Source organism: Carassius auratus, unplaced genomic scaffold (assembly GCF_003368295.1).
Source record: "Carassius auratus strain Wakin unplaced genomic scaffold, ASM336829v1 scaf_tig00214546, whole genome shotgun sequence".
Lineage (NCBI taxonomy): Eukaryota > Metazoa > Chordata > Actinopteri > Cypriniformes > Cyprinidae > Carassius > Carassius auratus.
The window spans coordinates 63,081-80,816 of NW_020527701.1; the positions used below are offsets into that span (position 1 = coordinate 63,081).

At 37.8% G+C, this 17,736-nt stretch overlaps 1 protein-coding gene across 7 annotated transcripts in view; it reads right to left on the reverse strand.

The window, feature by feature from the left end:
- The window catches only part of LOC113092287 (rho GTPase-activating protein 32-like), a 60,338-nt gene that overhangs the window by 20,264 nt on the left and 22,338 nt on the right, over positions 1 to 17,736 (reverse strand). The window contains exons 1-9 of one of the 7 annotated variants that reach the window (XM_026257865.1): positions 17,525 to 17,589; positions 14,655 to 14,741; positions 11,399 to 11,536; positions 8,696 to 8,788; positions 8,441 to 8,563; positions 8,257 to 8,334; positions 6,565 to 6,646; positions 4,056 to 4,106; positions 3,412 to 3,486 (exon numbers count right to left, since the gene is read on the reverse strand). In XM_026257865.1, the coding sequence (XP_026113650.1) occupies positions 3,412 to 3,486; positions 4,056 to 4,106; positions 6,565 to 6,646; positions 8,257 to 8,334; positions 8,441 to 8,563; positions 8,696 to 8,776 (490 nt within the window). In that variant the 5' untranslated portion in view covers positions 8,777 to 8,788; positions 11,399 to 11,536; positions 14,655 to 14,741; positions 17,525 to 17,589. Of the gene's footprint in view, positions 1 to 627; positions 1,125 to 1,680; positions 1,703 to 3,411; positions 3,487 to 4,045; positions 4,107 to 6,564; positions 6,647 to 8,256; positions 8,335 to 8,440; positions 8,564 to 8,695; positions 8,789 to 11,398; positions 11,537 to 14,654; positions 14,742 to 17,524; positions 17,590 to 17,736 lie in introns of those variants that run through there. The other 6 variants (XM_026257864.1, XM_026257862.1, XM_026257863.1 and 3 more) reach the window with 6 other exon arrangements.

A 17,736-nucleotide genomic window follows, 5' to 3' on the forward strand; every position in this document is an offset into this window, starting at 1 on the left:
CTCACAAATGTAATCTTTTTACTCATAAAAAGAGTTGTCGTAGGAATTTCCTGTTCTACTTTTCAAGAGCCAATAAAAGTAACTACCACACATTTCACAGATCCTCTTATTTCAGACACAGGGCAAGTGCTTCAGTGCAGAGCAGCAGTAAGAAGACTCTGCTACACTGAAGAATGAGTGTTTCTTCCAGGCTGCACTTTACCTCCGCTGAGGAGACACTGATGACGTTACAGAGCAACGTGACTGACACATAACACGTTTTTCTTTTTTTTCCTCCAAATCAACTCTCACAACATGAGTTCCAATGGCTTGCCAAAATTTTTGTCATAAAATTACTTAATAAAAACACACAAATATAACTTTGCTACACAAATCAGAATACACAAAATCTACTGAGAAAGGCAATCAGAAAACATAAGTCTTAAAATAATGTTAAAATCAACAAAATGCATTCACCACAAATCAACACTATTGAGCAAATATTTTAAATTATATTTTTTTCAACAGTGCAAATGATTAAACCCTAATTCACACAAACTTGGCAACAGAAAGCACTTCAGTCGCATCCAGAAGTCTGAGATAGTTTAGCAACTTTATTGGCACTAAAACTGCAACTTCGTAACTTACCTCAATATAAAATATCCATGAAAAAAAAGCAAAGAAATGGTGTATTCTTAGGTTTGCCAGGCAGCAGCTGCTGTGGAGCGCTCCAGACACAACAGTGAAGGATCATCACGCTCTCCCTGCCAGCCGGTAAAAGCTAATAGTCAGCATGCATTCTTTCCGCTTTCCTTTTTCCCTCCTCTCTTTCCTTTCGGACTTTGTCCAGCCCCTAATATCAACTTTCAACAGCCCTGGCTTCTAACTGCAGAGATCGGGGTGTGAGCAGCCACGCAACCCAGAGAACGAGAGGCTGTTGCATTTACCAGATATCCACTATCGAGTGATGAATGTGTTTTGAAAGACACTGGTAGTACAACACAGCAGTCTCCTGTGATGTTCCATTTAGGCTAAAGTTAACAACAAAGCAAGAAGTCAGACAAACATAACTATAACTCATTTGACTATACCAATAGCACAAAAACAATGCACTCTTTCTAAAGAAACTCACTGATAGCCAAGCCCATGTACCATTCAGCTTTTACAACCCAGACACGGTACAGCCATAAGGAAATGACAAAGACAACCCTCTCTGCACTCTAAAGCAACACGTCTGTGGCAAAACTGTCAAACAACACAAATATATGTGCTTTGCAAAGTAATGCTGACCCACTGATGTTAATTGGACAGATCTGTGATATAAGTTGCAATGAAAAAGTCAAAAATGTAAACGTGTGGGGCATTTATAGACATTTTTTATATCTTTATTATCACTTTTGAACAGATTAATGCCTTGTTGATAAATTACAGCATTAATCTCCTTAAAAACAACATATAGTCCCCAAACTTTTTAAAGGTAGTGTGCATACACAATACTACTACTACTACTAATAAAACAAAAACACTTAAACCATTATGAGAGTTAACAAAATGTGCATGATTAAAAACAAACAACACGAAACCAGTCTCCCAACCCAACAGCTAACAGGAGTTTGTATGAAAGTCTCTGTTTTCAGAACAGATCAGTAAGGAAGTACACAATCCCCTGTAGGACAAACGGACACATTTTGCTATGTTAACCTTATTAAGTTTGTCTCTCATTCTCTCACAGTTCCTTCCAGCTGTCTTGGCTTGTTCACAGAGGCAGCTGCCCTTTACTCCACTGAGAGGAAGACACTTGCCCCACAAGGAAGTTAGGAAGTGAGAGGGAGCTATGGGAGCTACATCTGGAGCAGCACCTGCTACAGCTCAGAATAAGGGAATGAAATAAATACAGCTTAGTCTGTGAATGTGAAAGAACAAGAAATTACTGTACTTCAGGCATTGTCAGAACGTACAATATGCCCTATTCCTGCTTGAAACCTTGGTAAATAAAACATTACAGCAACCTTTATCACCGTTACACCACCTGCATGATAGGACATTATGTGGTTAACCATTTACATGAGGAATTTTGCTTAATGAGGTGAATGATTCATAAAGCATTTAGTGTTGTTTGATAGGTGCTCGCTGCTCGGCTAAAGCTCTGCAGGGGAGCAGAGAGGTATGCTGAATTTGAGCATGTACAAAGGCAGTACACAAGAATATGTTTGAGTCACTATGGAGAGACTGTAGTTCATGTTGCCATTGGACAAAAATGTGATTATTTTATAACCTTTCCTATCCAGGGTCATGTAAATCAGCTCAGGAGTGTGTTGCGAAATAACTTCACAATGAGGCTTTCTGGAAAATACAATGAGGTGCACTTGAAAGAGCAATGGAGCAGTGCCATAAACTGATCTCACAAGCTTCATTTCAAATACAGGCACATTACTGTAAGTGTAGACATAGTCAAATAAGTAGAGATGCAATGATATTAAAAAAATTATCAGTATCGGCTAGAATTTTAATGTTATGGATGACAAGCAAAAATAACAGACATTTAAATAATATTCTATATAGTCCACATAAATTCAAAATAAAACACTAAAATCAATCAAAACTTATATGATTCATGATTTCAGACATTACAACATTACAGTACACAGTAAGAACATTTTACATTTTGTTTAATAATATTAATTTTTAGATTAATTTAAAGTGCTTGTTTATTGGCGGCAAAGATCATCTGAGTGTAACAATATGGATGAGTATGTGTTTGTACAATGAAAATACAATACTGGCCAATATTTCCATACTATGACTGATAAATAGCGGACTCTACAATTCTATACTATATTTAAATATATAAAAAAATCTTCTTAATAATGTATCTTAATTACATTAGCATGTTTAAAGATTAATTTTAAGTGAGCATTTAATTATGGCAAAGACAATCTAAACGTGAAAATCGAGGAAATGAGCATGTACAATTAAATATCTAAAACTGGCCAATACTGATGATCTCTAATATTGTTTGACAGCCGATATACTGTCTACACATCATGCATTTCTACAAAGAAAGACAAATCAGCAGTATTGCAGTAAAATAAAAACATTGCTAAACAGAAACATGCATTCAAATGCAGGTCAAAAGAGAGAGAGTGCTATCAGGATAAATATATAAGATAAGGGTCAAAGGGTCTCTCCACACTAGAGACACCAGAAGAGTGTTAAGTGGAAAAACAAGACTAAACGTTTTGTGCTTGCATTAAATCTTCATATAGTTAACACATGATGTTAGGAAAGACCAGTGAAACTACATTCTAAAGCTATGGAGTGCCAGTGGTGTTCAGAGCACTCGTGAGTGGCAGGCAACTGTGCAGACATGCACAGGAGAGTTTGGGGTTAGTCCGTGTTAGACGTAGTACGTGGATAAACAGTTTGGTCTACCTGAGCTCAGCCTGTAGGGGTTTAATGGGTCGAGGACCCATGCACTGTCCTGCTTTAAACTCTCCATCTCCAAATCTGCATGCCGGGAGGAGAGAAGGGGAGAGGGAGGGAGGGATGGACCCAGTTAGAGAACATGAGAACAACAGCTGCGCATGAGGCTCTATCAGCTTAGCAGTCTTTCAGGAGAGTTTTCCCATCACTCCACATTTCCTGTCCATTAGGAAAGTTTCACAACAGTTTTGAGGCTGCTATAAGTGATAAACAAGAAATGCAGTAAAATGTACATGAAGACACACTAGACTAAAATGGATAAGAGTGGTCAAAGATACAGTGCAAGAGAAATACTGTTTTATGATTCTGCCAAAGGACAACAATGCATGCAGTATAAAAAAAAACATAGTGATAAAATGTGTGTGTGTGCGTGAGAAAAAGAGAGCAGGAGATGGAGGATGTGTGACTAAACAAAACAAACAAACAAAACAAAATGTAAAAAAAAAAATGCCTTTGCCGCTCCATGAAGAAAAAAGTCATATGAGTTTGGAACGACATGAAGATGAGCACATTGACAGATTGTTTATTTTTGGTTGAACTAGCCCTATAAAGTTAAAAAAGGGAGATATTGGGGAGAGTATACCGGCACGCACAGGGTGGGAACAGACTCCAGGAGGCCGGCCGCAGACCAGAGCAGGGAGACGCTGAGGAAGCAGTGGAGGAAGCATGGTCAAATAACACATCACACATGCATGCATGAAGTGCAAAGCAATGCAACATACATTCCAAACAGTGTCACCCCAGAGTCGGTAGATTAAAAACCAGCGCTTAGCCCCAGCAAAAACCTTCTGAATAGTAAAAGCTTATAATATAAACTTTGTTAAAGTATAAAAGCACAAAGCAGAGCAGCGCTGCTTGTTTACAGCCACCTGCTGTCAGAGAGTGAATTTGCATGTCATTCAGCCTGCTGCTGAATCTGTTGTTTTATATAGCATAATTCCACAAAGCCAAAGTCAGACCATTCTGTTTTTGAAATTATAAAGTTGAATTTAAATCAGAAACTGCTCAATCTATATCTTTGTTTGGATAATGGTTAAAAAGCAGTGGTTGCCTCTAGTTTTCAATGGCTACAGTTCTAGCTGTAATACAGCAAAACATCTTTTTGTACTCATATTGTAATTCTTTCTTAATTCTTTTGCTTAAAGCTGCAGTAGGTAACTTTTGTAACCTGTCATTATGTCCTGACAGTAGAATATGAGACAGATAATCTGTGAAAAAAATCAAGCTCCTCTGGCTCCTCCCAGTGGTCCTATTGCCATTTGCAGAAAGCCATCCGCTCCCGGTAAAATACAACCAATCAGAGCTGCGGTCCGTAACTTTGTTTGTGTTCAAAATGTAGAAAAATGTTTATAATAAGTGAGTACACCATGAATCCGTTTTCCGAACCGTGTTTTTAGCTTGTACTGAATCACTAGGGTGCACCTATAATAAGTGTTTATATTCGGATTATTTTAGATTGCTTCGGGGGTACCGCGGCGGAGTAACCCAGTACCTTTGTGATTCTTCATAGACATAAACAGAGAGAAGTAGTTCTGGCTACAATGTTCTTCCACAAGACGCAAGCAGTTCTGTTTATTAACCGCTAGAGCGTCAAAAGTTACCGACTGCAACTTTAAATATTTGTAAAGAAAAACAAGAAAGAAAAAAAAAATAATAGGATTCAGAATCGTCCATCAATAATCAAGATCAGTGCATCTCTACTGGACATTTCCTTTGTCCCACAACAACAAAAAAATAAAATAATAATAATTAATGTTTGTGAACAATCCCTTTAACTCCAACATATCTATATAATATATTCCCAGACTCTCAGTTAGGTCGCCATTGATACAATCAGCTGTGTCATTATCTAACAAATTTATATTCTTAAGTACTTTTCATATCAGTTACTTTAAAACTTTTACTTAATTGTTTTTCTAATAAACAACTTCTACTTTCACTTGAGTCAATTTCCATAAAGGTATCTGTACTTTTACTGAAGTATGACAATTGGATACTTTATACAACACTTTCTGCAATGATATAACTCTCAAAAGACGATGTGTACCACAGAGCCCTAGCACCCACCCACTTAAAGCCAGCATTCTGATTGGTCCGGTGAGTCATGATGATGATGATTCACCCATCTGTGGATGCCAATAAGCATTGATTGATACACAATACGGCTAAAACCAAACAGAAACGGCTGCAGGAGATGGATACGTCTTCAGACAGCTTGGCAGGCCAGTTAGTCCAAGTTATGATGTAAACTGACCTCTCATAAAGCAGTCCACATGGTCCACAGCCACTCCAAATATGACTAAATGTATTGTGCTTGTTAGGATTGTGAAAGCTAGCAACAGTCCATTTGAGATTCTATTAATCATGTTGTTTCTTTTGACGTTTCAGTGCTTGGCCAGTGAGATATTCTGTAAATATAAGGAATAAATCGTACCATTCTGGACCACAGTGTGTGATGTACATTACAGGCACATACACACTCCCCAACAAACCATTAGGAATGAAAAGAGGCAAAGCGAACAACAGCGCAGATTCAACTACGAATGTAATAAATGAAGAGGGTCAAAGGGTTCCTTCATGAGGAGGGAGAAGAAAAAAAAGAATGCATACTGGGTGTGAACCACAAATTTTCCCATGCAGCGTGTTGGCGATGTGCTATGAAATCTGAAAACCTTGCATGTCTCATAACCAGTTTGTTGAAATCTAAAGTGACACTTTCTTAAAAAGCAGCTGTGCCCTTCCCAAAAAGGAGCTTGTAAGTTTTCTCTTCATGAAGGTCTGAAGATCTGTGATTCATGCAACAGGACCCAGAGGCTCCACTCTGCACCTGGTCCAGTTCACTCAAGTACACACACCAAACAGATTCGATCCATGACTGATTCAACACATCACTTCTTGTACACTTTGTTCCAATCCACTCTCTCTCTCTCGCTCTCCAAACACGATTAACATCTCATTACAAGACATGAGTAACAAGCTAGCCTTCAAAAACCTGCATCTTTTCATGCCTCAGGAGGAATCGCAATGTATATGAACATCAAGTGTGACCTTGCACTAGGTTTCCTGATGATGTTGTTTGTGTATGTGTGTGTTTTGTGGTACCTGGTTTTGGCACGGAGTTGGTAACAGACTGCGGAACCTTGTCATTTATCAGCTCCACACACTCGCTGGGAAAGAAGCCAACCTGTGAAGAGCAGAGAAGGTTTGAGAAAGCTCCTTCTCTTTTTGGAGACAGACATGCCAAGGCTTCATCATATCACTCTACGTTCTGCTCTGCTTCTGGTCATAATCAGAAAATGGCATGTTACTGTGTAACACAACATGTAACTCTGCTAATACACTGTAATAATTCTTCAAGGGAAAAACTACTAAGCTAAAGAAAAAAGTAACTTTTGAAAATTCGGTGATACTTACAGATAGATTATAATACAGTTTTTTTTTATCAAAACTAAATGCAGCCCTATATCATTTAATTAATGCTAATATTTTTTGCCCCTTGAGTGTTCGAGAAATGTGCAGCACAGTAAAAACAGGCATCTATTAGTTGGAATATTCTTTTATGCAGCTTCAGCACATCTAGAATGATTTGTAACTCATCTAAAAGAGCTGAGAAAATAATTATATACACTAGTGTTCCAAATTTTAGGGGAATTAAAAAAAAAAAAAAATGACTCAATCTCACTCATTCTATTCTGATGCATTAAAATATGTATTTTAATTCTGTGACAGCAAAGTTACATTTTTTTGCAGCTATTATGCCAGTCTTCAGAGATCAATCGAATTTGCTGATTTGGTATCATCAATGTTGAAAACAGTTGTTTTCCTTAATATTTCTGTGGAAATCATGATACATTATTTTAGGATTCTTTGATGTAAGTTCCAAATAATAACACTTATTTGAAGTATATCTATCTTATTGACTCCAACTTGAATTGTGCTGTATGTAAACTTAAGTTTGGGTCAGTGCTATGTTGCCTCTGAAAATATTACATTAACTGATCTATTTGCATGATTGCAATTTTCTGTGATACATTCTACATTGCACTTGCTAATTATGATGATTTGATAACAGGACAATAAGGGATGCCAGGAGAAAGTTTAAGCATTTTTTTATATGAATATTTGGCTTTCATATCAATGAAAAAATCTCTGAAAACAAGGCTTATATATTTCAAGGCCATCTGACTTGTAAACGGCAGATAAAAGGACCTGAAAGAAGATTCAAAGTTCATCAGTCTCTCTTTCACCAACATGAACAAACTAAAAGGACACAGTGAGCCAAATGTACATGCTTGCCATGTTTTACGACCTAAAATTGTATTTTATCATTCTATCACCTACTAAACAGCTACAGATTTATGAATCTATGACATGAATTAAGTTCATGACAAAAAGACAAGGTTTTCTGTAGCATGAGCTTATCTTGCAGAAAACATTAACCATGCCTATTAGTATAACATTGAGATTGTGACCAATCACAGACCTCTTCTACACTAGAGTTCGATTATGACTCTGACGTCCCCTGAGACCCTGCTGACATCAGTGTGTGCTGCTTCTCGTGGTGACAGCTGACATTGCCGTCCACTGTTTTTCCATGCAGACAGATGCTGGCTACCCGACCCAGCTATAGCCTGCCAGAGCTCAGTGTCAGACTGCCCCCCGATGGATCCAGCACACATCTGCCACCATGAACCGCTCTCCCTACAAAGGCCCTAGCTGTGACTCACTGGAGAAGCCCTGAATACCAACTGCCATGAACACTTCAAACAGAGGGCTAAATCACACGGAACAAACCTGGAAACCATGTTTTCCTCTCCACCAGGTGGTGTCCTCTTTGGGTGGCATATCTATTACGGAAACAATATCCCCCACCTGAGAGACCGAGAAAGAGTGAGAAAGAAATCAACAAGACTTCACAAAATAATCAAAATTAGCATGGCAGTCATCATTAATCTCTCTTAATTTTTATCTCAGTCACCTCAAATGATAGCTCATCAGCTGCCTGTGCAATATAGCGCTTGATCACGTGGGCTGCTGCGATAGCTGGAACATTTATGGATGACTCTTCATGCACCAGCAAGTGATTCCCTTTGTTGTCAACCTGAAGAAAGACATAAATGACACCCCAGCTAATGGCAACATTGAATATATGTTCAGTGAACATCCCTCATCCTCACTGATTATTCAAGTGAATTAATCAGCTATCTCTTCTCAAATGGTATCAAATCAGTACCTCCATCCATGTGAGGGCCGGCCCACAGTTGATCTTATTATCAGCAATCGCTGAGAGACGGGAGAGGTAAGCCATCAGCATCTGGGAAACTGCCTGTAGGGAGAAAGAGCGAGAGAGGGAGGGTTAAGCTAGAGTGACAACTTCCAAAGGGGTAATTCTATAAATACAGAGTACTTTTACTGGGAGGGAAAAATCTCACATAAAACTGAGAACAAATTGTTTGAGATTGCATACTTTTTCATTAGAGAATGGTAGGGTAGGTGTAAGGAATGCAGCTTTCGTGTAGAAAGGGTGTAGAGTTTTAAACTTAAAAGATAAAGAAATAAAACGTAACTCAGCTGCATTTGCATTTTTATACTCTGAGAAACAATGTTAGTCTCTTCAGTGAAATACGCTGAAAATGGGTTTGGTATAAATTTATTTGCGGCATTACAGTTATTGTTTTTTGGAGTGCATGTTTGGTGACTGTGGCTACTTTAAAGGGCTGCAGTTGCACTCTGAGATATAAAATGATCTGGATTATACTTCCTCATGGCTTGCATAAAAGCTAATATAGCAGGAGGTGAGGTGGAGCTGTCTTATATTTATACAGCTCAAAAGATCAGTCTAATAAAAGATTTCAACCACACATCAGTTTCTAAAACTTAACATTCTATTTAAACCACATTACACACAGATCAGTCTTAAAAAAACAGTAGTATAATAATGTTCCTAGTGGAAAATAGAAACAGGAGGGTGTCAGATCATCAGCAAAGAGCTGAATGTTAAAACCTGCAAAAGTCATTTCACTGTGGTATCAAGCCTACAGAAGCTCTAAAGAAAGTGTTTTTGTGTGTGTGTGTGTGTGTGTGCTATACACAGGATTTTTTAGGCAGAGATAATTAGAGAGAGAATTTCTTAAATCTCAGCCTGTAAAACTAATTGAAGGTAAATTTGTTCCATAAAAATTCAGCGTGTAGGTTTTCTCTCTGTTTGTGATGCTCCACATCCGAGTTTGGTCTGTGGCATTTGCTTTAAATGTTATAATGCATCCCTGCGTGTATTAAGCTATACTCCAGTAAATACAGATATGGAAGGTCAAAACAAAACAACTCAAACAACCTGATTAACAGTAATCAGGTTTTCTATGGCTGTCTTTCAGAAAAGCTCAAATGAGCTGAAAACCACAATCAGATATGTTGATGCACTTTTCTACAGAATGGTAAAAATTCGAATATTTCTCCTCAGTCACAGCATATTTGCATTTGACACAAATATTGGGAGGATAATTTGGCCAAATATAAACAATAACAATGCACACAACATTGCTAAAGGTACACTATTATAAAAAATGTGAATTAGTCCGTTATTTCTTCTTTCTTTTTTTAAGGAATTAATACTTTTATTCAGAACACAAGCATTAAATTGATCAAATGTGACAGCATATATATTTAAAATTTTACACAAGGTTTCTATTTCATATAATTTTCAAATAATTTCTGTTTTTTTTTTTTTTTACTAAGCATTATAGTCACCCTCTTTTAATTAAGGGGTCTGATGCTACATAGTATAGATAGTATATTATATAATATGAAAGACAAGTATTTTGGTGACCGATGGACAGCCAGTCAACAAGAAAAAATAAGAGCTAGAGATTAAAATAAGCCAATGAAAGCCCATAAGAGTTTATTCAGGATCCACAGAGCACTGATGGGATCTGATCCAGCTGAACGTATCCCAAGATCCACCCTCCTGTCAATTCCTTTCCCAGACGTTTGCTGGCAGACCCACCAAAATGTAAAACGAAGGCCAAAAGGGGCTCCAAAGGAAGCATAATTAGGTCAAAGAAGACCGAACAGCCAGCTGTGAGAACTCTCATGCTCTATTAAACTTCATGTATCTCTAAAATCCAAGGCAACTCTGATGGGTTCAGTATACTCGAAAACAACATGAAGAATGCAGGTACCGGTAAACAGAAAATGAACAGTGTTATTTAATGATACGGTCACTTGCTTCAGTTATTTGCCATGTTTTGTTCATGTGCTAATGAGGCTCATTTAATGCATAGGAAAAGCCTCATAATTAGTCTGTCCTTTGAGGTGTTGGTTCCTATAAATCAGAGCTAGTTCACCTTTTAAGATCATCTCAGGGCTTGTAATACAGAGTTCTCCTTACGAGATTCAGATGCATCTTTACCAAGATCTCTAAATTGCCTTTCTACAAATAAAACAGCACAATCCAACAGATGAAATATGACCTTGGAACTGTTTTCTTGCACTGGGAAGCTCAAAACACCTGATTACACACAAAACCTTTGTGGGAGCTTCCACTTAGCAGCTCAGAGAGACTTCCATTACTGCAAAACATAATGAGTGGCATTATCAGCCCCTCTAATTTCAAATCAGGTCATTTTAGCTGTGAAAATATGGCACAGTTCAAGTATACAACTCTGTAAACAAATGCTATGTATGCCCACTACAGCAGGAAGAAGAGGTTTTTTCGAACACTACAAGGATATCCATCTGACGGTCTCTCATGGGATGCCTCACTGAGCACTCACTCATCACAGATAACTAAAGCTGTTCTGAGAGGGGCATCTTGCAGGATAAGGACTGTTTATACTGGGTATGAAAGGTTTGACCATTCTGCGTTTACAGGCAAGAGCCTAAAATGTGTCATTGGCCACAGGTAAGTGATAAAAGAGAATCCTTTTGGGGGTCTTACCTCTGCTCTTTCCCTCAGGCTGTCGAAACGGGGCAGCTCGGGGAGCTGGGAAAAGCGGCGGTCATAGATGCAGAGATGGAGATGCTTATCCAGGACTCGGAAATCTTCATAGCTTCGCCTCACGATCCAGCTTCGTCCCTGCGGGCGGGTAAAAGAGGGCTGTAACTTACAAGGTAAACAAACAAGTGCTTGAATGTGTGTTGATGTTTGGTCTGCAGGGTAAACATGAGGGCTCAGTTCTTGGATAAACGTCATCTGGCCAGTGCAGCAACATGATGACCACACACAACAGCCACTTCAGAGCAGCCACGTTACAGCTGTGTGTGTTCAATCCTGGACAAAGCAGCATTCAAAGCACCGAGGAGAGGGACAAGTGACCACACAAGTTTTTTTTTTTTTACAGTTTTGAATTACAGAATTGCATTTCCTGAAGGAAATACTGATACTTCTAGATACAGAAAAGAATCCAGTTTTCAGGAAAAGTAATATATGGAACCACGTAACCCAGATTTTTGATAAATGCAAATTCCAATTCACTATGCATTCGGTGGGAGATTTCAAAACTGTTTTATATAACTTCCAGAAAATTAGCGAGAAAACATATTGCATCAGGAGAAAGATATGTTAAGTATTGAGAAAACAACACTGGCTGAGTTTAAGCAGACGAGCTCTGGATTTTATCAGCTAAGATGAAATAAATTATAAAGGAAAGTTACATTAAAAGGAAGCGGTAACATCATAACAGTTTGAGGTCAGAAAAATTGTTTTTTGTTTGTTTGTTTTTTTGAAATTAATTAATACTTTTATTTAGCAAGTATGACTTAAACTGATTAAAAAAGTTACATTACAGTAATTTATAATGTTACAAAAGATTTCCATTACAAATAAATGTTGTTCTTTTATACTTTCTATTCATGAAAGAAGCGTTAAAAATGCATCACAGTTTCCACAAAAATATTAAGCAGCTGAAAACAAACCATTTCCAAATATTGATAATAATCAGAAATGTTTCTTGAGCAGAAAATGAGAATACAAATATGATTTCTGAAGGATCAGGTGACACAGAAGACTGGAATAATGGCTGCTGAAAACTCACTATCACAGGAATAAATTACATATTAAAATACATTGCAATGAAAACATTATATTTCACAAAAGTACAGTTTTTACTGTATTTTAAATAAATGCAGCCTTGTTGAGCATAAGAGACTTCTTTCGAAAACATTTAAAAATTATACCATGCTCAAAACTGATATGATATACACCGAACATCAACTCAACCTGTACAAGAATGTCTCTGAAAAGGGCCAAATCTACAGAATTTGACTACATTACTGTCTTCTGTGGCTGCCGTGTAAAGCATCCGTCATTCTGACAGTCCTGTGCAGTTTGACTAGGACACTTTGTGCACTGCTGCAGACCCACTGTTGACCACATTCGGCCAATGAGATCTCTTAATTAAACAGCATATGTATGTTATGTTACAAAAAAATGTATTATATTCTATATACAGCAGAGACTGACAAAAATAACTGATTGCATTTCAAATAAATTTGTAAAATGTATTTTGTTTACTACTACATCTAACAAACATACGGTTTAGTAAAAATTCACCTGCCACTGGTGTGAAAATTAGGCTCAAAAATGTATTTTGGACCAGTGATAAGACTATAATGAACTGCATTCTCACTAAATTTAAATTTTATAGATCTAGTGTCTGTTCTAATGAGCCTCAAATCTATATGGATGCAAAGATGCACCCCGAGCCATTTGAAAATCGATAAAAATATGTAATGATGCAAGTCAGTTGAAATGTTAAACGTATCAGGTTCAATTAGTGTAGATGTTTTATGTGGTATAGTTTCACAAAGCTTAACTCGGACCAATCCGTTTCTGCTTCAAATTTTGAAACTATACAATTTTAATGCCTACAAAAATGGTTTGTTAGTGACTACAATGAGCTACTTCCCAGAAATTTACATAAACCCCTTTCTGTGTTTGATCTTTCTACAGACATTGTACTACTTGAACAATGGTTAAAAACCTTACTTTCCATTCAGAAATGTCTTTTAAGAGCTGTGCTTGCAGAGGTTCTACTCGATCCTCTTCATTACTGCTATCTGGGTCTGATTCTGGCTCAAATTGATATGGTAATATTGACAATTATTTAGATTCCAGTGGAGCACATGCAACTATTGCCCATAATAGTAATGGGTGTATTGTATTGTGAAATCAGTATTGTGAATCAATTTATGACAACACCCTTTTTAAAAAAATTAACCTTTTCTCTCTCTTTTGGAATATCTGCACTTTCCCCTTAATTTCTTGAGTCTCCGAGCCACAGATCCCATATTCACAGTAAATGGAAAACCTCAGTGTCTTTATTTTGACCTAAACACATCTCTCTGAATCAGAGCTAGGGAAAAAAAGACATTTAAAAAAATGCTAGTGTACTAGTGCGCACAAAGTGAAAACAAACAGTTTTTCAGCCTTCCTACTTCCAATGCATTTCATAGGGTACCGAGTAGTACATTTGTTAGGAAAAACTGCCTAGTAGAGAGTAGAACTAAAGTGCTTTTCCCGTGTGTCTGATCTCTGTCCATTCAGATGGCTCCTGGCCAAATCTGAACCCTCAGTCATTAACATTTTTATTTTCTCCTTTATAAACACACAAGAGCAGTGCTGTGGGTTTGGACATCTTCTCACACACCAGGATGGAATGAGGTTTCAACACACAAACCAAGACTTCAGATATTTTTCCACTGACTTTTCAACCAGAGCTGCCAGTGCTCAAATCAAGTGCACAAGCAGCCAGCTGCTTGAATTCTGCACTAAATTTAAAGGGACAGTTCACTTAATGAAAACAATCAATTTTCATTTTTCTTTGCTTTAAGAAGCTTTTTTTGCCTATTTTTCTTGCTTTTGTAAAACAAGGACAGCTAACATTTTGTAGGAACCAACTAAAGCCAAAAAGTAGGTCTACATTACAAATTTATAAGCAACAGCTCATAGTTGGGCTTAATTTACAGCTTTACAGGGGTGTCTCAAACAGATGATTTCATCTCTCCCTTTACTGTGAGAACCACTCTCTTACATTTGCAGATTGTTACTAGATTCTGCTAGACTTTTAAATTTGGTAATCTAAAAAGCAGTGCTCAATGGGCAAGACATTGAAAAAATCCTGCAAGATGGAATGAAACGCACAAAAATGCTAATGTGTGCACAGACAAAAAATATACAAGATATTCTATCTTACCTGACAGTAGATCTGAACCAAATACACAGGCTCTTTTGACTCCAGGCCATTCCGTGTCAATTCAGTCTGTTCATCTGCGAGGGTTAACTGTAGAGAAAGAGATGATGAAAGAAGGGATGAACAGAAAGTACAGTGCACTTTCTTTTTTTAATGTGATCTGTAGGCTGCTGATGCTGAAAACACATAAGTCATCCATCATATCCTGTTGCTATTATGAGAAGCGTTGGTGCTATCAGTGGATAAATGACTAGCAGCGAAGCGCCTCTCTGTATTCAGGTGCAAAAGATGATTCCTCGGGTTAGAAGAGGTGTTAAATGATTTGTCACCAGATGGAGCATATTGCCCACATATTGTGAATGATAAATACTGAAGCACAGAAAGTGAATCCAATGACAGACGACGCACAGACTGAACCATGCATGAAAATCAGTCACTGATATTCTGATTAAATTTCTTCAGTCCATCCTAGCTTTTAGAGGATAATAATTTCTAAGGCTTCATATTAATTGAAACATCACATGGAATATTCATCAATATTTAATATTATAGTATATTGCATTATACTGTATATACAAATAATAACAACTCTTATTAATATTACCATCATCAACATCAATAAAGTACTATGACTAACTTATATCATTCATATAAAACATCCTCTTACCATGCTCAGGATATATTAACTCAGATATTACCCATTACATCATCTCAGGCTGTTCACACAATGACTCTGTGTAAGCACGCGTGCGTGTGTGTGTGTGTGTGTGAATGTCTCCACTGTTATGTGTTGTGTGAGTGACAAATTTCTGTTACTCATTTGAGTTTGTTCATACTGTGAGATGGGTGATGACCTCAGCGAGAGACACACAAACATAAAAAAAAAAAAAAAAACTTTGCCTTGCCAAAGACAAACGTTGACTACATCTCGGTCAAGCGCAGCTAGTAACCCACAATAAAACACACATTATCATGCAGAAATCTTCTATACTAGACTTACATTGAAAACTGCATTAAAAGAGTAACAGAACAGTCAATATTTCCGTTTTTTTTTTTTTTTTTATAAGAGCAGCAGCTACTTGGACTCGAGTCGGTAGAAAAAGCACTGAGCTGTAAATCTTGATAGAGCGTATAAAAGTTTGCATCCAGGTGGATCCACTGAAATAATTTAATCATTTACACAAAATTTCCCTCAAGATCAATAGAGTGTTTCTCTATCTCCATCCATCCAGTTAAACAGCTTGAGAGAATGAGGTTTACACAGGCAGCAATAAATATGAGAGTGGAAGAACAAAAAGTGACAACTCTCTCTAACCACATTGTATTTGTTTACAACTGATATTATCATCCATTTCAGGTGATCTAATCACAAGTTTTCAGGCAAGGCAGCGTCAGTGAAAAGGTTGAGATATTAAACCCTTGGTTTTGTGGAATGATTGCATGTTATGTTCTATGCTGTTGTTCAGGACTCATTTACATTACAAATGTGGTCACATACATTTCTGATTAAATTACAAAATGATTTGCACTCATCTTACACCTGTATACTTGCAGTATGTTAGCGCCATCGTTTTTATTGGTTAAATGCAACACTATACAGTCATTTTGACCAGAAAAGTTGTCTATGAACAGTCTCCATTTAATGCCTAAATGATCCAATCCATGTAAATAGTACTAAATGTTTCTTCAAATAAGAAAAGATTATGTGAATACTGAAATCTGCAGTCCCATCTCACTAATATAACTGTGCGGCAGTGTTAATTATACTTGAGTTCAGAAAGCAGCCGCTAGGTTGTATTCCTGTTACGATGAGTGAAAGCTTAGTGGCACTTCACTCTTTAGAGCGAGAGGATTATGCCCTTAAATAAGGCAGGGTTACAGAGAGCTGTGAAGTATTAAATATCTGTCTCAGTGAGTGTGCGAGTGAAACTTTAGATGTCTTAACAATACCACATGAAGGCCCGGCTGAGCCATGGTCGAAGATTTCTGTTCATTCCACATCCCTACAAGTGAAAAGTGAAATCTAACACTGACACTCTGACGCGAGCAAAGAAACAGAACTCTCACCAGCGAGGTCTATTTGAGAAGAGTGGGAAGAGGTTAGAGAGAAGCACAACCAGGTGTACGTGAAGTTTGAAAGCTGTGGGCTTCAGTAAGGTCCGGTGAGCCAATGCAGCTCATTGGAAAACACTGGGTAACGTGAGAAATAATGACCCAGTTAAAAGCAATAACAACAGCCTGCCAGTGCTGAGAGAAAGAGAGGTATCCCCGCCAGCAGTGCCAGGAAAATCAACTCAGATGGGCTTCCAGACCAAAATAGTTAGGGAAACTTACTTTAGCAGTGACCACAAAGGGTTTTAAAAATGAAGTCCAATGGGACGTAGACAAAATCATTTGCAGCAGTTATCAGTGATCCTTGGCGGTACAGAACGTTCAAACTCCATTGTTTGGTGGAGCCCTTATGGAAAGCATCTAGATTTAGCGGGATTCTTCAGCTAATCATTTTCAAGCACTGACAGGCATGGAAGATATTAAAGCACTCTGGGTGCTCAGGAGGCATGGAGCTCATTGCAAGAGCTGTTACAGAAATCCATTAGGGGTGTAAATCTCCATAGTGCATGGTTACGCAGCACTGATCTGAAGAACAAAGCATGAAGTCAACGGCCCTAGTAATACTTGAAAACATTAGGTATCTCCTAACAGCATATCTGCAGCCTTTAATAATTCCTTACATTTATATAGCGCTTTTCTAGGCACTCAAAGCGCTTTAAGTGTAAACAAAGAGAGATTAAAGTGAAGGTATGATCAAAAGGAAAAAGAAAATGGTGGGAAATTAAAACAAGCAGTCAGCAAGAGGGGCAAAGACAACTTACAGAGGTACAACATCCCGTCTGATTAACGCAGCATCTTTTGTTCACCCCGAGATTCCGGCTGCACACTCGAAGCTTAATTCAGAAGCCTAAACATTCAAGGATTCCCACCTTCAATGTCCATCAGTCAAGCATGTGTGAGAGAAACACCCGTTGTTTTGTCCGGCACAAATCCACTCAGCAGAACACAGATGTCAGTTGAGTTTCCCACCCCC